The sequence below is a fragment of the Triticum aestivum genome, chromosome 7D (genome assembly GCF_018294505.1).
Source record: "Triticum aestivum cultivar Chinese Spring chromosome 7D, IWGSC CS RefSeq v2.1, whole genome shotgun sequence".
In the NCBI taxonomy this organism is placed as follows: Eukaryota; Viridiplantae; Streptophyta; class Magnoliopsida; order Poales; family Poaceae; genus Triticum; species Triticum aestivum.
This window is the reverse complement of record NC_057814.1, coordinates 568,553,838-568,580,069: the sequence shown is the minus strand read 5'-3', so window position 1 is coordinate 568,580,069 and position 26,232 is coordinate 568,553,838. Positions and strand designations below refer to the sequence as shown.

The window sequence follows — 26,232 nt, the reverse complement described above, 5'->3', positions numbered from 1 at the left end:
TTCTGATCCTAACGGGAAAGAGGGAAACAGAAAGGCATCTTACTCATCTGATTGGCTGGACTCTCGCATCGGTCACATAGAGGATTGTCCATCACAGGCTCAATCCAACTACGTGGAAACATCACAGGAGGAGACCTTGTCGACGTATGTGAAGTTCCTCTATCACCCGCCCCCTCCCCACGACGTTTTTCTTAGCTCAATATTACACCATATTCCAAACGTCCATCTTCCTCTTCTTCCTTAGTCTTTTTTTTTTCGAAAATGGATCCAGATATATTATAAAGGTTCACAAAAATTACATAGCACCCCAAATATAATAAAATTACTTCAAGGACCTTGCACCACCAAATGGCCACTACCACTACCAGAACAGCCAGTGACGCACCACTTTTGCCGCTCCCCTATTAGAATCAACTTGACGTTGTCGATGACTGCTACCTCTTGAGTACTGCGTTGGTTTTCCCTTAAAAAGGAAAGGGTGATGCAGTAAAGTAGCGTAAGTATTTTCCTCAGTTTTTAAGAACCAAGGTATCAATCCAGTAGGAGATCACACACAAGTCCCTCGCACCTACACAAACAAATAAGAACCTCGCAACCAACACAATAAAGGGGTTGTCAATCCCTTCACGGTCACTTACGAGAGTGAGATCTGATAGATATGATAAGATAATATTTTTGGTATTTTTAAGATAAATATGCAAAGTAAAATAAACGGCAATGAAATAGCTAAGTGATGAAAGATTAATATGATGGAAAATAGACCCGGGGGCCATAGGTTTCACTAGTGGCTTCTCTCAAGATAGCATAAGTATTACGGTGGGTGAACAAATTACTATCGAGCAATTGATAGAATTGAGCATAGTTATGAGAATATCTAGGTATGATCATGCATATAGGCATCACGTCCGCGACAAGTAGACCGAAACGATTCTGCATCTACTACTATTACTCCACACATCGACTGCTATCCAGCATGCATCTAGAGTATTAAGTTCATAAGAACAGAGTAATGCTTTAAGTAAGATGACATGATATAGAGGGATAAACTCATGCAATATGATATAAACCCCATCTTTTTATCCTCGATGGCAACAATACAATACGTGCCTTGCTGCCCCTGCTGTCACTGGGAAAGGACACCGCAAGATTGAACCCAAAGCTAAGCACTTCTCCCATTGCAAGAAATATCAATCTAGTAGGCCAAATCAAACTGATAATTCGAAGAGACTTGCAAAGATAACCAATCATACATAAAAGAATTCAGAGAAGATTCAAATATTGTTCATAGATAATCTTGATCATAAACCCATAATTCATCGGTCTCGACAAACACACCGCAAAAGAAGAGTTACATCAAATAGATCTCCAAGAGAATCGAGGAGAACTTTGTATTGAGATCCAAAGAGAGAGAAGAAGCCATCTAGCTAATAACTATGGACCCGAAGGTCTGAGGTAAACTACTCACACAACATCGAAGAGGCTATGGTGTTGATGTAGAAGCCCTCCGTGATCAATGCCCCCTCCGGCAGGACGCCGGAAAAGGCCCAAGATGGGATCTCACGGGTACAGAAGGTTGCGGCGGTGGAATTAGGTTTTTGTGGATGCCTCTGATGGTTTGGGGGTACGTAGGTATATATAGGAGGAAGAAGTAGGTCGGTGGAGCCACGAGGGGCCCACGAGGGTGGAGGGCGCGCCTGGGGGGGCCTACCTCGTGGCCGCCTCGTCTGTTGCTTGACGTCCACTCCAAGTCCTCTGGATCATGTTTGTTCCACAAATCACGTTCCCGAAGGTTTCATTCCGTTTGGACTCCGTTTGATATTCTTTTTCTGCGAAACACTGAAATAGGCAAAAAACATCAATTTGGTCTGGGCCCCCGGTTAATAGGTTAGTCCCAAAAATAATATAAAAGTGTATAACAAAGCCCATTAATCATCCAAACAGAATATAATATAGCATGGAACAATCACAAATTATAGATACGTTGGAGACGTATCAAGCATCCCCAAGCTTAATTTCTGCTCGTCCTCGAGTAGGTAAATGATAAAAACAGAATTTTGGATGTGGAATGCTACTTGGCATAATTTTTCAATGTAACCTTCTTAATTGTGATATGAATATTCAGATCCCAAAGATTCAAGATAAAAGTTTAATATTGACATAAAAGTAATAATACTTCAAGCATACTAACTAAGCAATTATGTCTTCTCAAAATAACATGGCCAAAGAAAGTTCATCCCTACAAAATCATATAGTTTGGTCATGCTCCATTTTCGTCACACAAGAATGCGCTCATCATGCACAACCCCGATGACAAGCCAAGCAATTGTTTCATACTTTAGTAATCTCAAACTTTTTCAACCTTCACGCAATACATGAGCGTGAGCGATGGATATAACACTATGGGTGGAATAGAATATAATGATGGGGGTTATGTGGAGAAGACAAAAAAAGGAGAAAGTCTCACATCAACGCGGCTAATCAATGGGGTAGGGAGATGTCCATCGATTGATGTTAATGCAAGGAGTAGGGATTGTCATGCAACGGATGCACTAGAGCTATAAATGCATGAAAGCTCAACAAAAGGAAACTAAGTGGGTGTGCATCCAACTTGCTTGCTCACGAAGACCTAGGGCATTTGAGGAAGCCCAGTGTTGGAATATACAAGCCAAGTTCTATAATGAAAAATTCCCACTAGTATATGAAAGTGACAAAACAAGAAACTCTCTATCATGAAGATCATGGTGCTATTTTGAAGCACAAGTGTGGAAAAAAGGATAGTACCATTGCCCCTTTTTATTTTATTTATTTATTTTGGCCTTTCCTTTTTTTGGCCTTTCTCTTTTTTTTATTGGGACAATGCTCTATGAATGATGATCATCACACTTCTATTTATTTACAACTCAATGATTATAACTCGATACTAGAACAAAGTATGACTCTATACGAATGCCTCCGGCGGTGTACCGGGATGGGCAATGAATCAAGAGTGACATGTATGAAAAATTATGAATGGTGGTTTTGCCACAAATACGATGTCAACTACATGATCATGCAAGGCAATATGACAATGATGAAACGTGTCATGATAAACGGAACGGTGAAAAGTTGCATGGCAATATATCTCGGAATGGCTATGAAAATGCCATAATAGGTAGGTATGGTGACTGTTTTGAGGAAGATATAATGAGGTTTATGTGTGATAGAGCGCATCATATCACGGGGTTTGCATGCACCGGCGAAGTTTGCACCAACTCTCAAGGTGAGAAAGGGCAATGCACGGTACCGAAAAGGCTAGCAATGATGAAAGGGTAAGAGTGCGTATAATCCATGGACTCAACATTAGTCATAAAGAACTCACATACTTATTGCAAAAATCTACAAGTCATCAAAAACCAAGCACTACGCGCATGCTCCTAGGGGGATAGATTGGTAGGAAAATACCATCGCTCATCCCCGACCGCCACTCATAAGGAGGACAATCAAAGAACACCTCATGTTTCAAATTTGTTACATAACGTGTACCATACGTGCATGCTACGGGACTTGCAAATTTCAACACAAGTATTCTCAAATTCAAAACTACTCAACTAGCACAACTTTAATATCACTACCTCCATATCTCAAAACAATTATCAAGCATCAAACTTTTCTTAGTATTCAACACACTCATAAGAAAGTTTTTACTAATCTTGAATACCTAGCATATTAGGACTAATTTCCCAATTTAAGCAAATTACCATGCTGTTTTGTAGGACTCTCAAAATAGTATAAGTGAAGCATGAGAGAACAATAGTTTCTATAAAACAAAACCACCACCGTGCTCTAAAAGATATAAGTGAAGCACTAGAGCAAAAACTATATAGCTCAAAAGATATAAGTGAAGCACATAGAGTATTCTAATAAATTCCGAATCATGTGTGTCTCTCTCAAAGGGTGTGTACAGCAAGGATGATTGTGGTAAACTAAAAAGCAAAGACTCAAATCATACAAGACGCTCCAAGCAAAACACTTATCATGTGGTGAATAAAAATATAGCTCCAAGTAAAGTTACCGATGGACGAAGACGAAAGAGGGGATGCCTTCCGGGGCATCCCCAAGCTTTGGATTTTTGGTGTCCTTAGATTACCTTGGGGTGACATGGGCATCCCCAAGCTTAGGCTCTTGCCACTCCTTGTTCCATAATCCAACAAATCTTTACCCAAAACTTGAAAACTTCACAACACAAAACTCAACAGAAAATCTCGTAAGCTCCGTTAGCGAAAGAAAAGAAAACACCACTTCAAGGTACTGTAATGATCTCATTCTTTATTTATATTGGTGTTAAACCTACTGTATTCCAACTTCTCTATGGTTTATAAACTATTTTACTAGCCATAGATTCATCAACATAAGCAAACAACACACGAAAAACAGAATCTGTCAAAAACAGAACAGTCTGTAGTAATCTGTAACTAACACAAACTTATGGAACTTAAAAAAATCTACCAAAATAGGAAGGCCTAAACAATTTGTTTATTGATCTGGTGCAATTGGAATCAATATTTTATCACGTTCTGGTGATTTTTAATAATTGTTTTCGTGAATAGAAAGTTTCTGGAATTTTCAGCAAGATCAAATAACTATCATCCAAGAAGATCCTATAGGTTTAACTTGGCACAAACACTAATTAAAACATAAAAACAAATCTAACCAAAGGCTAGATCAAAGATTTATTTCTAAACGGAAGAAAAAAGTGTTGGGGAACGTAGTAATTTCAAAAAAATTCCTACGCACACGCAAGATCATGGTGATGCATAGCAACGAGAGGGGAGAGTGTTGTCCACGTACCCTCGTAGACCGACAGCGGAAGCGTTATCACAACGCGGTTGATGTAGTCGTACGTCTTCACGATCCGACCGATCAAGTACCGAACGCACGGCACCTCCGAGTTCTACACACGTTCAGCTCGATGACGTCCCTCGAACTCCGATCCAGCCGAGTGTTGAGGGAGAGTTTCGTCAGCACGACGGCGTGGTGACGATGATGATGTTCCACCGGCGCAGGGCTTCGCCTAAGCTCCGCAACGGTATTATCGAGGTGTAATATGGTGGAGGGGCACCGCACACGGCTAAGAGATCTCAAGAAATCAATTGTTGTGTCTCTGGGGTGCCCCCCTGCCCCCGTATATAAAGGAGCAAGGGAGGAGGAGGCCGGCCCTAGGAGAGGGCGCACCAAGTGTGGAGTCCTACTAGGACTCCCTACTCCTAGTAGGATTCCACCTCCCATATGGAATAGGAAAAGAGGAAGGGAAAAAGAGAAGGAAGGAAGGGGGCGCCCCCCTTCCCTAGTCCAATTCGGACCAGACCAAGGGGAGGGGTGCGGCCACCCTTGAGGCCCTTTTCCTTCTTTCCCGTATGGCCCAATAAGGCCCAATACGTATTCCCGTAACTCTCCGGTACTCCGAAAAATACCCGAATCACTCGGAACCTTTCCGAAGTCCGAATATAGTCGTCCAATATATCGATCTTTACGTCTCGACCATTTCGAGACTCCTCGTCATGTCCCCGATCTCATCCGGGACTCCGAACTCCTTCGGTACATCAACATACATAAACTCATAATAAAACTGTCATCGTAACTTTAAGCGTGCGGACCCTACGGGTTCGAGAACTATGTAGACATGACCGAGACACGTCTCCGGTCAATAACCAATAGCGGGACCTGGATGCCCATATTGGCTCCCACATATTCTACGAAGATCTTTATCGGTCAGACCGCATAACAACATACGTTGTTCCCTTTGTCACCGGTATGTTACTTGCCCGAGATTTGATCGTCGGTATCTCGATACCTAGTTCAATCTCGTTACCGGCAAGTCTCTTTACTCGTTCCGTAACACATCATCCCGCAACTAACTCATTTAGTCACAATGCTTGCAAGGCTTATAGTGATGTGCATTACCGAGTGGGCCCAGAGATACCTCTCCGACAATCGGAGTGACAAATCCTAATCTCGAAATACGCCAACCCAACAAGTACCTTTGGGGACACCTGTAGAGCACCTTTATAATCACCCATTTACGTTGTGACGTTTGGTAGCACACAAAGTGTTCCTCCGGTAAACAGGAGTTGCATAATCTCATAGTCATAGGAACATGTATAAGTCATGAAGAAAGCAATAGCAACATACTAAACGATCGGGTGCTAAGCTAACGGAATGGGTCAAGTCAATCACGTCATTCTCCTAATGAGGTGATCCCATTAATCAAATGACAACTCATGTCTATGGCTAGGAAACATAACCATCTTTGATTAACGAGCTAGTCAAGTAGAGGCATACTAGTGACACTCTGTTTGTCTATGTATTCACACATGTATTATGTTTCCGGTTAATACAATTCTAGCATGAATAATAAACATTTATCATGATATAAGGAAATAAATAATAACTTTATTATTGCCTCTAGGGCATATTTCCTTCAAAAAGCAAAAAAACTAAAATAAAATTGGGTTGCCTCCCAACAAGCGCTATCGTTTAACGCCCTAGCTAGGCATAAAATTTCAACAATGCTCACACGAAAGACAAGAATTGAAGCACAAAGAGAGCATCATATAGTATGTGACAAACACATCTAAGTCTAACATACTTCCTATGCATAGGCATCTTATAGGCAAATAAATTATCAAGAAAAACAAAAACTAGCATATGCAAGGAAGAAAAAAGAGACGATAGCAATCTCATCATGAAGAGAGGTAATTTAGTAACATGAAAATTTCTACAACCATATTTTCCTCTCTCATAATTACATGTAGGATCATAAGCAAATTCAACAAAATAGCTATCACATAAAATATTTTCAACACGATCCACATGCATGCAAAGTTGACACTCTTCCAAAATAGTGGGATTAACATTAACTAAAGTCATGACCTCTCCAAACCCACTTTTATCAAAAACTTCATAAGATTGAACAATCTCCAAATATGTGGGATCTAAAGTTGACACTCTTCCAAACCCACTTTCAATATTATTGCAACTATTATTATCAATCTCATATTCATCATGGGGCTTAAATAAATTTTCAAGATCATAAGAAGAATCACCCCAATCATGGTCATTGCAACAAGTAGTGGACGTAGCAAAACTAGCATCCCCAAGCTTAGGGTTTTGCATATCTTTAACACAATTGACATCAATAGAATTTATAATAACATCATTGCAATCATGCTTTTTATTCAAAGATCTATCGTGAATCACTTCATAAAGCACTTCATCACAATTTTCAGATTCACGAATTTCGAGCAAAACCTCATAAAGATAATCTAGTGCACTCAACTCACTAGCAATTGGTTCATCATACTTGGATCTCTTAAAGAGATTAGCAAGTGGATGAGGATCCATAAACTTTTAACAAGCGAAGATGCAAGCAAAAAGAAGGTACATGGTAACACAAGATCGAACGGAAGAAGGGGCGAATAAAACGGCAAGGGTGAAGTGGGGAAGAGGAAAACGAGAGGCAAATCACAAATAATGTAATGCGAGGGATAAGAGTTTGTGATGGGTACTTGGTATGTCTTGACTTGTGCGTAGACTCCCCGGCAACGGCGCCAGAAATCCTTCTTGCTACCTCTTGAGCACTGCGTTGGTTTTCTCTTGAAGAGGAAAGGGTGATGCAGTAAAGTAGCATAAGTATTTCCCTCAGTTTTTGAGAACCAAGGTATCAATCCAGTAGGAGACCACGCACAAGTCCCTCGCACCTACACAAACAAATAAGAACCTCGCAACCAACGCAATAAAGGGGTTGTCAATCCCTTCACGGTCACTTACGAGAGTGAGATCTGATAGATATGATAAGATAATATTTTTGGTATTTTTATGATAAAGATGCAAAGTAAAATAAACGACAATAGAAATAGCTAAGTGATGAAAGATTAATATGATGGAAAATAGACCCGGGGGCCATAGGTTTCACTAGTGGCTTCTCTCAAGATAGCATAAGTATTACGGTGGGTGAACAAATTACTGTCGAGCAATTGATAGAATTGAGCATAGTTATGAGAATATCTAGGTATGATCATGCATATAGGCATCACGTCCGCGACAAGTAGACCGAAACGATTCTGCATCTACTACTATTACTCCACACATCGACTGCTATCCAGCATGCATCTAGAGTATTAAGTTCATAAGAACAGAGTAATGCTTTAAGTAAGATGACATGATATAGAGGGATAAACTCATGCAATATGATATAAACCCCATCTTTTTATCCTCGATGGCAACAATACAATACGTGCCTTGCTGCCCCTGCTGTCACTGGGAAAGGACACCGCAAGATTGAACCCAAAGCTAAGCACTTCTCCCATTGCAAGAAATATCAATCTAGTAGGCCAAATCAAACTGATAATTCGAAGAGACTTGCAAAGATAACCAATCATACATAAAAGAATTCAAAGAAGATTCAAATATTGTTCATAGATAATCTTGATTATAAACCCACAATTCATCGGTCTCGACAAACACACCGCAAAAGAAGAGTTACATCAAATAGATCTCCAAGAGAATCGAGGAGAACTTTGTATTGAGATCCAAAGAGAGAGAATAAGCCATCTAGCTAATAACTATGGACCCGAAGGTCTGAGGTAAACTACTCACACATCATCGGAGAGGCTATGGTGTTGATGTAGAAGCCCTCCGTCATCAATGCCCCCTCCGGCAGGATGCCGGAAAAGGCCCCAAGATGGGATCTCACGGGTACAGAAGCTTGCGGCGGTGGAATTAGGTTTTCGTGGATGCCTCTGATGGTTTGGGGGTACGTAGGTATATATAGGAGGAAGAAGTAGGTCGGTGGAGCCACGAGGGGCCCACGAGGATGGAGGGCGCGCCTGGGGGGGCCTACCTCGTGGCCGCCTCGTCTGTTGCTTGACGCCCACTCCAAGTCCTCTGGATCACGTTTGTTCCACAAATCACATTCCCGAAGGTTTCATTCCGTTTGGACTCCGTTTGATATTCTTTTTCTGCGAAACACTGAAATAGGCAAAAAAACAGCAATTTGGTCTGGGCCTCCGGTTAATAGGTTAGTTCCAAAAATAATATAAAAGTGTATAACAAAGCCCATTAATCATCCAAAACAGAATATAATATAGCATGGAACAATCAAAAATTATAGATACGTTGGACACATATCAATGACAGTGGGGTAAGTCTTCGTGCACGTGCTCCTAAGGGCCAGCGCCCTAGAGTTGCACTCATCTCCATTGCCCCCTTGAATCGATCTGAAGCTTCTAACACTAAATCTCGCCAGTACGCATGCACGACGAGAAACCAATGCCCCAAGGAGATGGAAATAATATACACTAGAGCTCTGTCGATTCCATCCCGATAGATGAATTCGAGGAGGATCGGAGCCCGGAATACCATCTCGAAGATGAACCCGTCGTCATTCAATGGAACACCGCCTACTACGAAAAAAATGCTGAACCTAAACTACTAGCCAAAGCCGAGAGACCGGGATCCCCCTACCCACCACGGCTGCCTAAGTAGCTGAGTTGCATGTAGGTGGATCCATAGACTCACCGGCGAAGCTTGAAAGAGATAAGCGCCTTAGTAGCCATAGACGCGAGAGGCAAAGAGAAATCCTAACAACCGTTGTTTCCTGTTGCAAAAGTGTTAGACGCAGGTGGCGATTGACGAACCAATCCTCTTCTTTATTAGTCGCTCCACTAGAGCACGACATTTACTTCCTAACCTCCCTTCCTTCTCGTCTTGAACTCTTCTACCTGCGTGGTATGAGTCCAAGCAACCACAATGCCCACCAAGCTCATTAAATATGACCTAATGGGCTGTTTGCAACAGATGCGTCCATGTCGATCCGAGTCAGGCAAAAAGGGTGACGCCGAAAGGTTAATGATTGTGCAATGCCTTGATGTCATTGCAAAAACACCTTTTCCGTGTTGCGAATTACTTATACTTATTGCATGCATTGATTTTCCATATCACATTTTTTTTAAACATTACATATACTGCAAGTGTTTTGCCACAAAATTTACACAACCTTGAAAACAAATACGTTGCATCGGGGCTTTTCTATTGGTGCGGCGTGAGTACCCAGACCAGATGCCCGGCGAGGAGGGCCCCGCCAACCGAGCGGACGCCCGGCGCGAGTACAGGTGTCAAAGCCGCAGAGTTTCATCAGAAGAGAAAAGAAAAAAAGAGACAAAAGTGTAGCCGTAGCAACCGTGATCCGCCTCCGCCTCCCGAACGCCATTCTCAAACCGCCACCGCCACCGCTCCCCGCCGGCGAGCCCTGTCCCCGCCGAAGCACGGTCGCCCCTCCACCTCGAAGGTAGGCATTCCCCTCTCGCCCTCCCTGGTCCCTCCTCGTCTGCTCTGCCGGGCAGCCGTGGGGTGGCGATCTCTCTCTTTGCGGGCTTCGATTGATTCCCCCTGTCGGCGACGAACCCTAGGCCGATTGGGCCGTACCCGGGGCTCTGTTCCGGAATTTTCCTTGCCACGATCCAAATCCCCGCCCCGTGGAGTGCTGGTGGCAGGCCATTATCCATTTTCCGTCTAGATCCTCCCCTGTTATGAAACATACAGACATCGAAGTATTTGTTAGCCGAAATTTGTGGCACGATTCTGTGGGGCGTGAGCGGATCAAATGCCAACTCTCGCAGGCGAAATCAAGCCAAATGACCAGGGCATTACTAGGGCTGGTGACAACGAGCCAAGCATTGCCTCAGTTTGTAATGGGGAAATGGGGAAACTGGTTCGAACATTGCGGTAGCAGTGCTTGGAGGCTGTTGAATTAGACGATATTAGGGGCGAGGGCGGGCTATCCGTTGCCACCAAAGTAACATAGCTGTAATGTACTAATGGTATCGCAATGGTTTCCGTTGTTGCAGCATAGCTGTAAACAGGTGGTCAGCCCCTAAATATTGTGGAATAGGTTCAGCCTTTCTTCTCCTTCGCTCATGATGCACCTACTTGTTTTAATGCTGGGTGCAGAAGGATCCCCTGTATCAATACAACATCCAATTCATAATAGCATCTCATTAACAGATCACTCCTATTATTACTGGCAAGATGGTTATTTCTGACTCTGCTTGGCGTTTGTTGAGTTGGCTGTGGATAGGGCTAGGGGTTGCGCTTGGGCTATGGTTTGATTTTGTGGGCAGGACTCGGGTGGGGCTTGCGTTTCGGCCATACCTTGCTGTCAGTTAAATGTTCATATACTCTTGTGGTATTTCTGTACATTCCAAGAAAAGGAAACATTAGTCCCATGCTAGCTAGCCTGCCACAAAACTCACTCATATGCATATTTTTCTGTTTCAGGGTTAATAAACTAGCACCACCAACTTAGGAGGGCCTGATAGCAGCTCAATCAGTGGATGTGAATATTCTGCATCCCATTTAAGTTCTGCTTGAGATGGCAGTTGGGATGACATCCCACCTCTTCCAGGGAGGGACTACTACCAGCAGATTTAGCCAAATCAACAAATTTAGAGTACAACTTGCTCATTCTTTACTTGTAGTCAATAGTATCTTTATTTTCTATTTCATCAGTGTTTGCTCTCCTCCCCCTCCCCCCTACAGAGCCCGGAGAAGCGTTGTTCTCTCTCCTTGCCATCCACTTCGCTTCCTTTTGTTGCTTATGTATGGTTCCTTCCTTTCAGTCTTGCTAAGCTAACAACGTACTCTAATTATTCTAGTATAGTTTATAGAATAGGTGTTGTGATGCTTTTGTCTTGCATCACTGGAAGACGTTTAACTGACGGTGTATTTTTTATTTTGGATATGTGAAGTATCCTTCTATCTCTGTTCCTAGTGTAAGCTAGTACTTGTTAATTTAGCAGAAGCAAACATATGTTTGAAGGCCGTACAAATGTATGTCAGACAGAATTAGCCATCCCTGTCATTTTTTTCCACATAGACACACCAACAAGGTTAGGTACAAATCCAAATACCTCAAGGGTATTTATTTTGCTGCATGTTCTCAGCACAAATAATGTAGAACTGAATCACATTTGAAATTAATATATTCTGTTCGAGTTGTCTTTGGGCAACATCATACACATAGTTTCATAGACCGTAGATCCTCTATGGGAAATCGCCCACAAATATTATGCCGCTCCATTTGAATGGAACTATGCTTTTGGACACTGAAAGTTCAGCGACATGTATTTTAACCAGTAGGTCTTGTACCATATTTTATCATATCTGCTGATAATTTGAGAAATGAGATCTAACTGTTGAACTACCGATAACGGGCAAGTATGCGCAAATGAAGACATCGGTTGCATTGGTTGATTACCTGATGATGTTCTTCTAATACATCGTACTCCATTGGTATTTAAACATCATTTCAGGGGGATATGGAGTAATTTTTTTCCAAAATCTGCATTACCAACAGTTTTGCTGAAGCGGACATATCTTTTGGGTACAAAACATATGTAACTATATCTGAAACAGTACTCTGCTTGACTGCATGAAAGTGATGCTTACTATACGTACAGTTACCACACTTCCATAATGTTTGTTGTGAACCTTCCACAATGGCATAGCCTGGGTGTAGGATAACGCACACCGTGGATAGGGCATTCACCCTCATCAACCTGTCGACTCGACTTTTATCCCATAAGAGTCAAACTATTTCGAGTGTGCTATCTGCTTATCCCTATCCTGAAATTCCTTACTAAACAAATCTCTTTCCTAATTTGATGATTGCCATTTGTTCGAACTTCTAGATAATCGATCAGTAATACATGGTAGATCATTTCAAATATGCAACCTCCTTTTGTTGCTCTATCATAATAAACTTTTTATATATTTTTTGTGCCGGTACTGTATACCTTAAGCAATATCCCCCAGTATTGTAAATCTTCAGAATATCCCTTGCAGGGGCAGGATTTATTGGTTCAGAACGTGTTGGATAGGAGCTACAGGCCCATGCTTTATGTGCCTTGTAGACATAGGGCCTCGGGCGCTAAATCTTTTGCTTTGCCAGTGTCTTGGAAGGAAATTCCGCTGGTCAAGAGTACGTCGTCAGTATTGGCTAGGTAGTCCCCCCCTGTGGCATCATTTACTTATGAAGTTTGTTGAATTCTTAGATAGTTCGCATTGATGACTACACATACTGCCAGCAGCACCAATCTGGACCTTTCAGTTTTTGTAAACCAGAATATCTAGCATATTATCTACACTATATACTGCTGGTGGGTATTATGGTACTGAAGTATCTTAGTAACACTATGACAATCAGATGATTTGTTCAGTGGTTGTTCACTTGCTACTCTTATTGCACTTGCTAAGACTTTCAGTAACTTGTTCAACTCAGTATTGCAGGTTACTGATTTGCTGCCTTTCGATATGGCGGGACATAATTTTTATTATTATGAATTAAGCTGCATACATGTTAGCCAAGATAGTTTGGTTAGTAATCTTAAATGGAACTTACCTTTATGATTGATGATGGTAGTCACCAGCTGGATAAATTCTGTAGCCAATTCAATGGACTCTTATTTACCCTGTTTCTCTATCTCTCTCTCTCTTGAGGTTATTGCTATACCATCTTATATGAAAATGCTAATCGATTTATGCTCGACTTCATATTTTAATAGCCCCTTTTCCTCCTTGACAGGTCGTGTGACAGTTTACTTGCAAATCCTGTCACTGCCCTTGTGGCACCTGCAGTTGGAATAATTGTCTTTGCCCTATGGGGCTTTTTGCCTCTAGTGAAGGACATTAGAAACCGTATTGATGTATGCTTCTGTTATATGTGACCATATTTATATTTTATTTAATTATGACGAGCTAAAAATAACTCAACATTCTGTAATACCTTGCAGCACGGAGGAAACTGGAAACAGAGCCCCACATACCTAATTTCTAGGTCCTGCCTTCAACCTTTGCTTCTTTGGACAGGAGCAACGCTAATCTGCAGGTATAACCACAACAGTGTTTAGTGATGTTCTCTTGCAGTGTACTCCTATCTGATCGATATTGCAGCCTCAAAATTTTTAGCTGATCGATATTGCAGCCTCAGAATTTTTAGCTGTGTATCAGTTGCAGATTTCTGTTCTTTGCTCACACTCGGCCTTACAGGGGTTTGGATCCAGTTGTGCTACGTTCATCAGCAAGCCAAGCTGTTAAAACGCGTCTTGTAACTTTTGTGAGATCTTTATCTACCGTCCTGGCTATTGCATATGTCCTTACAAGGTGCACATGATACATTCTCAAGCTTGCTGATTGTTTGATAGTTAGTTCAATGAATCAGCATTTCACTAGAGTCAAATGAAAAAGCCTGGGAGGTACTAACATGGTTTATCTTCTTTTAGCTTGATTCAGCAGGTACATAAATTCCTAGTGGATGTACGTAACCCCAATGACACAAAAAAAGTAAGATCATTTTTCTTATAATATAGCTAGAACCTCTTTACATTATTCAAATCTGCTATAGTTCTATCAACTTGATTTCGATCTTACTGATATAAGCCATTTTTTAAGGAACATGTAGGAAATACATTTTATTTTTCATGAACAAGCAATAGGTACCCCACCTAGGGGGTGCAAACGGACAACCTTTAGCCTTTAGGGAATCCGCTGATGTTCGGTCAGCTTGGTGCATGTAAGCAAGCATGCATGACCTGAGCGCAGGTATGCAACTTGATTAGGTACTCCGTACACTAGAATTATGCATACACAAGCATCATCCCGATGTCTGTATATGCAGCACACATGCATCTTATATGCATGTATGCATCCCTTCTCTCAGTTTTCACGTCTCATACGTATACCATACATAAATGATGGAAGACATACTAAACAGGTGGGCCGGAGATTATGTGGTAGTTTGCTCAAAGAAGTTTTTTCCATTATTTCCTTTAGTTATTCTTAGCGGCTTTTTTTTGGGTGGGTTGGGGGGGGTTGGGGGGGAGGGGTGTTATGATCGTGAAATAGTGTAGAATTTATTATTTCAAGGTTTTCCATGGTCTCTTTATTCCAGGCATATATTTCTTATGAAACAAATCTGATGGCAAAAGCATGTACTTGTTAGCTTGAATTGAACTCTGTTATTGTGATTGCATTTTAAACTTCTCAGTTGTACAATCAAGATATCCTCTATTTTTATTTTGCTTCTTATAACTTTGTTTTCCTCCTTAATTTTCTTCGTGTTGTAGTAGCACTTATTGAACTTTGTTTCTTGCAGATGGGTTTGGATTTTACCGTGAAAGCTATCTATACTGGCATTTGGATTGCTGCTCTTTCTCTCTTCATGGAGTTGCTGGGTGTCAATACCAAGAAGTGGATAACTGCTGGAGGTTTTGGGACAGTATTGCTTACGCTTGCTGGTCGTGAGGTACTACAGAACTTTTGTATTGATAGTATAATCTTGTGCGATAGCGCTAAAATAGGGCTAATCCCAATTCGTTGCAGATTTTGACTAACTTCATCTCGAGTGTTATGATCAACGCCTCACGCCCATTTATTGTGAATGAATGGATCACTGCAAACATAGATGGTGTTGAGATCACTGGTGTTGTTGAGGTCGATGTCTTCTTGAACTATTTCTCATTTACTGTGGATATGCTGTTCTGTTTGTTTCATTTTATGTGCGTATTTAAACAATAGTCATCTGAGTATGTAGTTATTTCTTCCACGATACATGGTTTTGTTTTTATGTACTGATAGTCTGATACTAGTTGCACGCTCATACCAAATTTTGTTGATGCTTCATCTTGTCATCACACTAACTTAAACTAATTTGATTTTCAGCGTGTTGGTATGTGGTCACCAACAGTTCTTAGAGGTGACGACAAAGAAGCTATATACATTCCTAACCATAAGTTCACAGTGTCCATAGTGAGAAATAACAGTCGAAGGAGCCACTGGCGTATTAAGAGCTATCTTGCGATAAGCCACATGGATGCTGGAAAAATTAGTGTAACAGCTTTGAATCAGTCTCGCACATTACACCTCTCTCTTCTACTTCTTTCATTATATGGTAACCTAACTTTAACCGGTCTCTCTGTTTTCCTTTGGCAGATAATTGTTGCGGACATGAGGAAAGTCTTGGCTAAAAATCAGAATATAGAACAACAGAGGCTACATAGAAGAGTATTTTTTGAGAAAATTGACGAAACGACCCAAGCTCTCATGGTACTTTATTTATTATAAGTAATTCAGTTTTTTAAATGTAAATGCTAGTGCATGATCACCCGTTTTGAAGCATTGTATCATGAGTGTGGGACACCTTGGTTGGCCACTGGCCAGAGCGTTCTTGTTGTTTACCTTGTTTAAAATATGCTCAATAGGTGTCTCCCTACTACCTCTGTATCAAAATATAAGACGTTCTTGTAGGCTAGTTTAACCTACAAAAATGTCTTATATTTTGGTACAGAGGTAGTATTACTAAGCTAGGAACTGATCGAAACCCTGTGATAATAGGCTATTATTCAATTTCATTCAGCTCTCCTCAAAATTTGCAGCTATAGTTTTAGTGCAAAATCTAAAACAGACCGATCAATTTTACACCGGCAACACTTCAGCGTGAAAATCCTTAAACTCCTAACATGTAAGTTGTCCAGTTTTATGGAAGATGGATGTAGGTATAGGTAGTAAAAAAATGTATGTTAGTGGGTGGTTGTTTCTTTTCCTTTCTATTTTCACATCTACTTTCTTGCCTTTGCGTTTAACTGGTGTCAAGATTCTTCATTTCATGCTCATGCATCTATTTGTTTAAATTCTTTAAAATATTACACATTCTTCTATTCTATTACTTCCAATTTTACATTAGTCCTGAACTCCTAAATATCTAAGGTTGGTATCATTTTGTTGTGTTGTCCTGTAGATTTACGTATCCTGCTTTGTGAAGACTTCACATCTTGAGGAGTATCTGAATGTCCAGGTAACATATCTGTATAGGATGCTATATATTCTGCTCTTCAATAGATAACGGGCACATATTTTGTTTGACATATGCATGTTTTGTGCTAAAATGTACAAGTTCTGTCAAGAACATTATTTTCTAGCTCGGTAGTGTTCGTAAAGATAGAATCAGCTGTACAAAACATTCTGATCCATTGAGTCTGATTCTCACCAGTTGGCGAGAACTGGATTTTGACCAGTTACTTATGGAAACCAGTGATAAACCACATGGAATCATTTTTCCTAATCATGAAACAAAAATACATATAACTGCCTTGAAACACCAATCAGGATGACAAGTTGATAATGAGCGGAGTATAAAAACTGCAGCTGGCTCTACTTTTTCCGATGTACACTAAAATTCATAGCATCAACTAGTGTCGTGAGCCGCGTGCTACTAGAAAATCTAAACAAATATCACATAGAAGTGATATGGTGCGTAATTATTATTTTTGAACTGGATATGTGCGCAAACTTGGTAAAAATGGGATAAAAATCATGGAGACATGCAGCATGATTATTGCACATAATATTGCGAGCCAATCGCCAAACCTTGCTCATTCTGTTTGGTTCCGGTCCTCCCTGTAAAGTTTGGTTGCTATGGGGACGTTGCAGTTGTCTACCTGTCATCCTGCTTTGTGAAGACTTCAACCCTGAGCCTTAAATTTGAAACATCCACATGATATTTGCATGAATCTATCCATAGCATCAGTGATTACTCCAAATGAGTCCTGAACCCCTGATCTGTTCACTATGTGGTACTACTTCATTTATCATTTCCTCTCTGATATTAATAGGGAGGACTACATAGGAGTTCTTCCATTTTGTTTGTAGATGAAGTTTGACAGGAGAAGCATAGAAGCCATTTTTGCACCATTTGTGTTTATTTTATCAGCATTTAGATATCACTCGAAACACTGATAGAATGTGTTTGATGTTCCAATACACAACAGGAGGAAGTTTTGTTGGATTTTCTTAGAATAATTGGCCATCACAGGGCAAGGCTTGCCACCCAAACTCGAACGGTCCAGAAATCATATGGCAATGCAGACATAGATAACATTCCTTTTGGAGAGGAGATGTACACTCGTGTACGTGGCCGTCCACTTCTGATTGACACCTCTGCAAAGGTCAGTGAAGGCAAGCCTAAATCTAGATCAACCTCACGTGAAGATCAGAGAGTGAAGACAAGCGCATCGGCTGAGACCAGGGTAGGTTCACCAGATAGTGCTAGTGTAAGCAACTCTGACAAGAAGGAACAGAAAAAGATGGTGTCAGAAGATGGTCCAATGAAGAATAGCAAGAATGATCATGGGATGTCAACACAAGCATCTCTGGCTGGTAAAGGGGAGCCTCGAGGATCCGAGGCCACGGAGCGACAAGGAGATGGGTCAGTTTCTCTTCCTAATCCTAAGAAAGAATCTAGACCTGGCCTGGAAGATAACATCGTTCTGGGTGTAGCACTTGATGGCTCCAAGAGGACACTCCCCATCGAACAAGGAACAGATCCTCATGCATCCGAAAGCGAGCAAGGCACAGTTGAGGTTGGTTCATTGCCGAAAGATAAGAAAGGTCAAAGCCATATGCCATGAGGGGGGTCGATCAAGTCATCTAGAGAAGGCCGGCCACACGAACTTTGATTCTTGACAGGCGATACAAGCTCAAGCAGGGTCCTTGCCAGGGATTCGTCACCATGCCTACCTTTTTTGTGTGCTGGTGCAAATGCTATTTGTCGCGTCTTCCATTTTTTTTTTGTAAATCTTCGCTGATGCCTCCTTGTTTGGTAAGGAGCCTGTTAGTTCATAAAATGTAGCCTAGTCATTGATTATGCTCCCAGTGTACGGATATCCTGTACGTATGGTGAAGCGTATCAAACATAAATTGAGCCGACATGTGTCGGCTGTTGCATATTATCTTTGCTGCTTCATTCTGACTTTGCGGAACAATCTTAGGCATGTTCGAAATGGTGGTCGCACCAGCATTGTGTTCTGAGAGCTGTAGAGTGTAGTGCAGCGCTTGGTTTTGTTTGGCATAAGTTGGTAATTTCTTGGCCGGATCATGGTGGGTGTCGATGATCGGTCATGTGCTCCATCATATCCTCGTTCCTCTGGTGAAGTTTATGCCTATGTGTCTGATTTGAGATGTGAAAATAGGGCAGGAAGGGATAAAGGATTAAGAGCAGTTATACTGAGTCTTCACGAACATGCAAGCAGATAGGGTGATGATTCACATCCTCTGGTTTCCTGTAAACTGACAGACACCAACATGCTCATTACCTTGGAATTAATTGCGTACCTGTGTTAACACAAGCAAAGATTCAAGTAATTTGAACAAAAGATGTTTGTTATGAGTATATACAGAAAAGAAAATATAGCCCATGTCCATGCACTCAAAGCTTACCCATCTTTTCGTTGCCGAAGTTGAGAGCAATCATCTCTAGTGTTTCAAAATACCAGATGGAGTCATCCTTTTGGGTACAGGGCACGGCTACAACATTTGACTGTGCAACATTCCAAGCACCGACCTTCCTCTCAAATGGGAATGGGCCGCCCGAGGAGAACACTAAGCACCCAGGAGAAGGTTACTAGGCACTGGAACAGATTTCACACTATCGCTGTCACATAACCGGTATTCTTGGTGACCTATCTTATCTTCCAAATTCTTTCACCTAAATCTAGCTTCATAAAATGCCTATCCGGAAACATCAACATTGTTCTTCTTGACAACTGCTACAAAAAGGTTTTCATGATAGAGAAGGCACCAAGCAACAATATACAACACAATAATGAAGATAAATATATACGAGGATAAAACAACTAGCTACGAAAGTTATACACTGCCGCAATGCCAAATCAATTTGCACTCAACATTTGAATTTACAGACCATCCATTCCATGAAGGGACAATTTGCCTATATGTTGAGATTTTTCTGATTCAGCATACAGGCAAATTATATAGATGACAAGATAAAAAAAAAAGCAAGAGACATGGACTACGATCTCTCTAGTCTAGAGGATCCCACATATGCATAGCAGAGTCACTTGAGATCTAACTAAAGAGTGATAGAGTCTGCTGGTTCAAAGCAATCACCTTGGCAATGAGCTCGTTCAAAATAGAGGGATAGGTCGCGATTATATGCTCCCAGCCATCAGTCGCCATTATTGTTTGCAAACATGAGGGAGACTGGGCTTGGATAAACTCAATGCACGCCTCGTTCAATCCGCGGCAGTGGTGCCGCTCAGCTAGGGCAAGGGTGGACGCCACCGAGCTGACACCTATGAGGTCAGATAGCTGTTTTTCACAGATGAACTTGAGCCGTTGGAGATCATATCTGTCTGCCGCTACAAACAAGTCCTGCAGCCATTGCACGCGCGTTTCATCCTCTACTGCCTCCTCTCCTTGTCCTTGTTCCGCAGCTTCTGGCATTTTGTCTTCTGCAGTTTCCTCTCCTTGTCCATGTTCCACAAGGTGTGACGTTTCATCCTCCTCCATGCTGTCCTCGTGCATCGCAGGGAATGAGTCTGTGTAGACAAAGCTAAGAAGGGCTCTGAATATGCTTGCTTCCATGTCTTTGATCTGTATGACACTGGATGTAGTAGCAGTACTGCCCTCCTTCATGGGGCCAAAGAGTTGTGCCCTGAAGACTTTAGATCGGGCAGCAAGCACGCATCTGTGTGCGGCGATCGTCTCGCCACCGACCTCGAATGTCACATCAGCACCCAAATGGTTTGAAAGAGATCGCTGAAATGCTGGTGCATGTCAGGCAGGAGCACCTCGCTGTCGCCGCCCTTGGTGTCGCGGACAACCATGATGTCGCACCGGATGGTGAAGCAGTCACCCCTTAGGTTCGCCGATCGTTCGAGGGCGTCTCTCCTGACGAACTTGTCGCAGCTCCACGAAGAACGGGGGAAGGGGAAGCTGCACGTTTCGGTTTCACGGATGTACACCGGATTCTGCTTCTCGACCTGGTCGACGAAACTGAACCCGCACTTGGCATCCACGACCTCGTCGGCCCCCTCGTTGTCGTGGAGACGGGAGACGGTGAGGGAAACGTAGTCGGCGCAGCTCTGGTTCTCGCCGTTGGGGTAGTAGTGGAGGTACCAGTCGTGGCCGCCGACGGTGAAAGGGCGGGAGGTGATGCTGTCGCCGGTGGGCGCCTCCTGCTTGGTGCGCCGGTAGTCCTGGACCACCAGCAGGTGGTACCCGCAGTCCGTGCCGGCGTCGACGAACGACTCGGTGGCCGGGCACAGCCCGCCGTCGGCCAGGACGGATACGCCGGCGAACGACGACATGACGGACCTGCGGGTCGATCGGAGATCTGTCACTCCGAGCTTCAGGGTTGGGGTCGATGAGCTGATGGGGCGGGCATACCTGGTTCACGGAGTTGATGCCGCCGTCGCTCCTCCTCCGGCCGAAGACAGAGTTTGCGGCGGCGGCGGCGGCTCGTCGTCTTTCTGTGCGCGCGGCCTGGGCCTGCCTAGGGCGGGCGAGCGAGCGAGCTAGGGTTACCACGTTGCACGTTGGCTGGGCTTGAAGGCCCATCGCTCAGGGTATTAAAAAAAAGGTTTTCTAAAAAAAACTGAGTTTTGTACTTAGGATGCAAAGAATGTATTCCATTCAAACAATTAGTTTGCCTAAAAAAAAGTCAAACAATTAGTGCTGCTATATGATATTCGAATTTGCTTATGGAATTCTAAATAAGATTTGACTCAAAATTTTACCATAAAAAAGTTTTTTATTTAATCAAAACATTTCCACCTCTTTAATTATAGGAACTCCCTGATGATTATCGCCTCATGTTTTTTTATGGCATAGAAGATATTTTCTGTTTGTCTCGTCCCTTCTCTCACAGTGTGGTTGGCATCTGTCGTGGTACTAAGACTGACAGTAGAACAGGGGGGTGTCGGTTGGTAGGTGCGACATATGCCAACGGGTGGCTTATCATTGTGGGAGCCAGTAAGACATCGCCGGTGCCTGGAAACGGGATAAGGCGAAGACATGCACGTCGGCGAATCTTACCCAGGTTCGGGGCTCTCCATGAAGATAACACCCCTAATCCTGCTCTGCGGGTCTCCGCATGATCACTAGATCAATACAAGTAGCTACAAGAGGCTCCTTGAGCTGTTTGGATAGAGGAAGAAGAAGGGCAAGGCTAGCTCTCCTTTTCTCTCTACGTGGTGTCTAAAACTCTAAGAGATCAACCCTTTGCATGGGTGCCCTGGGGGGTTATATAGGCCTACCCCCCAGGGATACAATGGTAATCCGGCTGGGCGCGGGTCCCAGCCGTCAGTGTCTGTGTTCGCCGGCTTCTCTGCCGACCGCTGGGGCCCGCCGACTGGTGGGTACCGCCGGCTGCTGGCCTCTTGGCCGACAAACCGGCCCCACCGCTTGGGGGTCTTGTCGGTGGCTGGTTATTGTAGCCTCGCCGCTGATGACGAGGGCTTTGTCGAGGTAAGCATGGCCACAGTGCCGCCACCTTGCGGGCTCTCACTGTAGCCTTACCTCGTCTTGTCTCCTTAATGATGCACATACTTCGAGGGAGGGAGGTAGCCGGCTATTAGGAGCCGGCTACGCCCCAGGCCGACTGGGGGAGGCTTGGCCGCCTTCGAACGTCTCTCTGGCTGAAGGGGCCCGCCGTCCGCGGGCCGTACTGGCGCCTGTCGTGGGTGGTGTCATGGTCAACATGGCAACAGTGCCGCGCCGGACGGGGGATGGCCGACCCGTACGGCGCACTGTGGCCACGCGTGCTCCGGGATTTGGTGGTGGCAGGTTGTACTGTAGCCACGTCCCGTCTCATCACCGTTATGTGGGTGCAACCCTTGAGGGTGCAGTCTTGGCTGGCTTCTGCGAGTCGGTCTTCTTCGTGGCCGGCTTCTGGGAGTCGGTCCTCTTGGGGCCGGCTTCCTGGAGTCGGCCATCTTGTGGTTCTCTTCAGGAAGGTTTTTGAGGCCGGATCGCCTTCCAGGAGTCCGCTCGGGAGATAGCCGGCCAGGGGAAGGCGGTCCTGCGCTTTGGATGCTTGAAAGCTCGATCGGCCTGATAATTTTTCAGAGAGCCCGGGGGAGTCGGTTAGGCTACCCGTGGCCATTTACTCCGACAGTAGTCCCCGAAGCTGGTTGGGCTTCGAGGCTGAGAGGAGGACGAGAAGCTCGGTCAGCTTCCTATCTTGAAGAGCCAGCAGCTAGGAGCCGGCTTCGGTTGGGTGCGCCGTCTCGGCGAGGTTTTTGAAGTCTAAAGACGGGAGCCAGCTGGTGCGCACGCCGGGTTGCGGCCGCCCGCGCGCCACGTGGCACCCTCCGGCTGAAAAAAGCCTGCCAGCCCACGCGCGCGACGGGACGCCGCCGCAGGCCGGGGCCCACCACTCCCATGCCTAGGCCCAGGCGCGGATTTTCTGTGGCCCAAAGCGGGCCGCTCGCCTTCCGACGGCAGTTTCTGCACGTCATTAGGGCGCTATAATCACGGGACGTGGGGGAGTGGGCGCAGTTAATCCCACGTTCCCCCCACGCCTCGCCTCCTCGGCTTCGCCGCACGAGGCTATAAGTATGGGGAAGAGGGGGAGTGGCAGACGCTCGCACGCTCACCCTCGCTCCGCCATCTTCTTCTTCCTTCTCTCCATCGCAGCAGCCTCTCGCCGCCGTGCCGTCCCACTAATCTTCGCACTACCCCGCAGCTTCGCCGCCGCGGGGCCGTGGTTTCACCGCCGCCGCACCCTTTCTCGTCAGCTTTTTGCCGTCATGCAGCACAGCGGAGACTGGGACGGCTCCAACGTCCACGTGGACCACATCGACTTCCTCCGCAAGACGCGGCGGTTGCCCGGCGAGGACCAGGTGCAGGTCCGTCTCGCGCCGAAGAAGGAGATCACGCAGGCGCCGGAGGAAGGCGAGCGGGTACTCTTCCGCTCGCATTTCTTGCGCGGCCTTGGCCTGCCAGCTAGCGCCTTCTTCCGCTCCTTCCTTGAATTCTACCAGCTCCAGCCGCACCACCTCACTCCAAACACGGTGGTGCTGCTGTCTGCCTTCGTCACTTTGTGCGAGGGCTTTCTTGGCGTTCTTCCCACCCTCGAGCTCTGGGGGGAATTCTTCCAATCCAAGCTCGACACCGGATGCAGGGCGTGCCGGCTCAGAGCGGCGCCTTAATCGTGATGCGGAGGTCGGCAGCCGACAATTCCCTGTCATCACGCTGATCCAGTCGGTGAAGCTCTGGTAGAAATCGTACTTCTACGTGAAGAACATCGCCCCGCAAGGCGACTATGTCAACTTGCCGGCTTACGTAGCCGGCCCGCCGGCTGGGAGGCGGCCCCAGTAGTCCTATCGGGCCAGGACGCTGACGCAGGCTGGAGCCGCCGCCGTCGCCCGACTCCGGGTAATGATCCAGTTGGAGGGCCTGACTGGGTCCGACCTGCTGGCCGCCTTCGTGGTGCACGGGTGCTCCCGCTTCAAAGCCGCCCTCATTTGATCTGTCAAATGAGCGGCCAACTCGACCCGAGTCGGATGTGCACCAAGGAGATGCCTCATGACGAGGTAGCTCACATGGTGAATTATCTCGCTAACTGCAAGCTCTCCGAGGAGTGGCAGTTTGGCAAGGAGCCATACTCCCATGCCAATCCTCCGCCTATGGTATGCTTTCTAAATCTTCTCTTCTTTAGTACTTTAGTCATCAAGTTTTGGCCGACTCTGACCAGTCGGCTCGTCTTGGCAGAACCCTCTCCTTCGACCAGCGGCCGGGTCAGCGGGGGCGGATCGCCAATTTCTCCCCGACCGGGTGGCGCACGACTTGAAGGACCCCGACTTGGGGGCGGCCGCCATGGACGACAACACCGAGGCGGGAGCGGCGAAGCAGGCGGCTCCGGGCTTTGAGCCAGCTTCGACGACTGGCCGGATGACGACGAGGCGGAAATCGTCCCGCGCCGCCAGCCGGCGTCCGATCAAGGCGCGGGCTCATCTGCCGCGTCGGCTGCCCGAGGCGGAGCGCAGAAGCGCCGGGCCACGTCGGGCCTATTCGGCAGTCGGCCAAAGAAGCCCAAGAGCGGGGCGGCGGCGAACAGGCGGGAAGAGGCGGCCGCGAAGGCGGCCCGCTTCCGCAAGGTAGTGAAGCAGCCGCAAAAGGTTTCAGCGTAAGTTTCGATTCTCTCGCGTATTCCTTCTTCTTTTCTTGACTTATCAAACAGGGTTCCGCTCTCTCTTGAGCGGATCGCTGCCGCCTCCGTGGTTGGATCGGCGGGAGGATCCGGGAGCACCCGCCGCGTGGACCCCCGTGCCGAGCTTCAAGCGGCGATGGAGAGGAACGCGCGGGAGGCGCGGGAGGAGCGGGAGGCGAAGGAGCTAAAGGCGGCCGCCTCCAAGGCGGCGCAGGAGGTGGCGGAGGAGTCGGCGAAGGCACAAGCCGACGCAGCAGCCAAGGCTCAGGCGGAGGCTGCAACCGCAGAGGCAGCGGTGGGGGCCTTGCTTGTCACCCCCCTGCGCGCCGTGGCGCCCGAGGTCCCGGAGCCCCCGCCGAAGGAAGCTGGTGGCGACCTGCCGGGGATGGGAAGGGAGGAGGACGACGTCATCGTCCAGGAGAGGGAGGCGGTGCCGCCATCGCCGACTGGGGCGGCCCAAGGCAGCCGGCCTAACGCGCCGCCCGCGCAACCGGCTGGAGGCGAGCCGGCTGCGCGGACGGACCTGGCGGTCCGGTCGCCATCGCGCCAGCGCGCGGGGAAGGCAACTTCAGCGCTGGACCCGCAGAAGGCCGCGGGCTCCAGCTCGTCGGCCCAGGATCTGGAGACGGCCAGCGCCAGCTCGGGGTGGACGCCGGGTGGTGGGACGGCCGTGGTGAACGTGGCGGCACAGGAAGTCCGGACCCGGCTTCAGTCCCAGGCCGCCGTGCTGAGGCAGTACAATGAAGAGTTCCTCACGACACGGGTGGCCATTCGGGTGAGTCTTCCTGTTTTTTGTTTCTTGATCTTGATTTCTTCCGTGGGGGCGCGTAGCGTACCCACTGGGTGTAGTCCCCGAGTTCCGAGTCGGCTGCTGAGCAGGCGGCTTGGAACTTCTTGGTAGACTTTGTTTGCTATCTTGTTCTTATTCGCTTCTCTGTCCGACTTGCAGGACTACCACAACCTCCGTGCGGCTGCCTTCAACTCCCAGGCTCGGGAGCTGACCCAGAAAACCGCTGATCTAACGGAGAGCCGGGGTAAGTGCTTCCTTTTTTATCTCATGTGGGGGCGCGTCAGCGCACCCACTGGGTGTAGTCCCCGAGATTCGGGCCGACTGCTGAGCAGTCGGGCCGGATCTTTCCTGGCGACTTCTATCTTATTGCTTTTTTCTTCTTTGCCGTATCTACAGCGGC

At 45.8% G+C, this 26,232-nt stretch overlaps 1 protein-coding gene and 1 pseudogene across 4 annotated transcripts; one reads left to right on the top strand and one right to left on the bottom strand.

Annotated features, from left to right (window-relative positions):
• Positions 1 to 10,094: 10,094 nt before the first annotated feature.
• Positions 10,095 to 18,832, top strand: LOC123164896 (mechanosensitive ion channel protein 2, chloroplastic). Of its 4 annotated transcripts, XM_044582505.1 has the most exons (15): positions 10,095 to 10,324; positions 11,314 to 11,485; positions 11,575 to 11,634; positions 12,880 to 13,037; positions 13,619 to 13,739; positions 13,827 to 13,921; positions 14,083 to 14,196; positions 14,316 to 14,376; positions 15,188 to 15,337; positions 15,415 to 15,525; positions 15,754 to 15,921; positions 16,024 to 16,137; positions 16,829 to 16,885; positions 17,859 to 18,295; positions 18,367 to 18,832. In XM_044582505.1, exons 2-15 carry the CDS (start codon positions 11,408 to 11,410, stop codon positions 18,371 to 18,373), a joined length of 1,731 nt encoding a protein of 576 aa, XP_044438440.1. In that variant the 5' UTR covers positions 10,095 to 10,324; positions 11,314 to 11,407; the 3' UTR covers positions 18,374 to 18,832. The 4 variants fall into 4 exon arrangements, with proteins under 4 accessions (XP_044438440.1, XP_044438438.1, XP_044438441.1 ...); XM_044582503.1 differs by having other exon boundaries at positions 17,859 to 18,832; XM_044582506.1 differs by having other exon boundaries at positions 11,314 to 11,512; positions 11,584 to 11,634; positions 17,859 to 18,832.
• An 846-nt stretch (positions 18,833 to 19,678) lies between these two features.
• Positions 19,679 to 21,415, bottom strand: LOC123164897 (BTB/POZ and MATH domain-containing protein 3-like; annotated as a pseudogene).
• Positions 21,416 to 26,232: the final 4,817 nt, after the last annotated feature.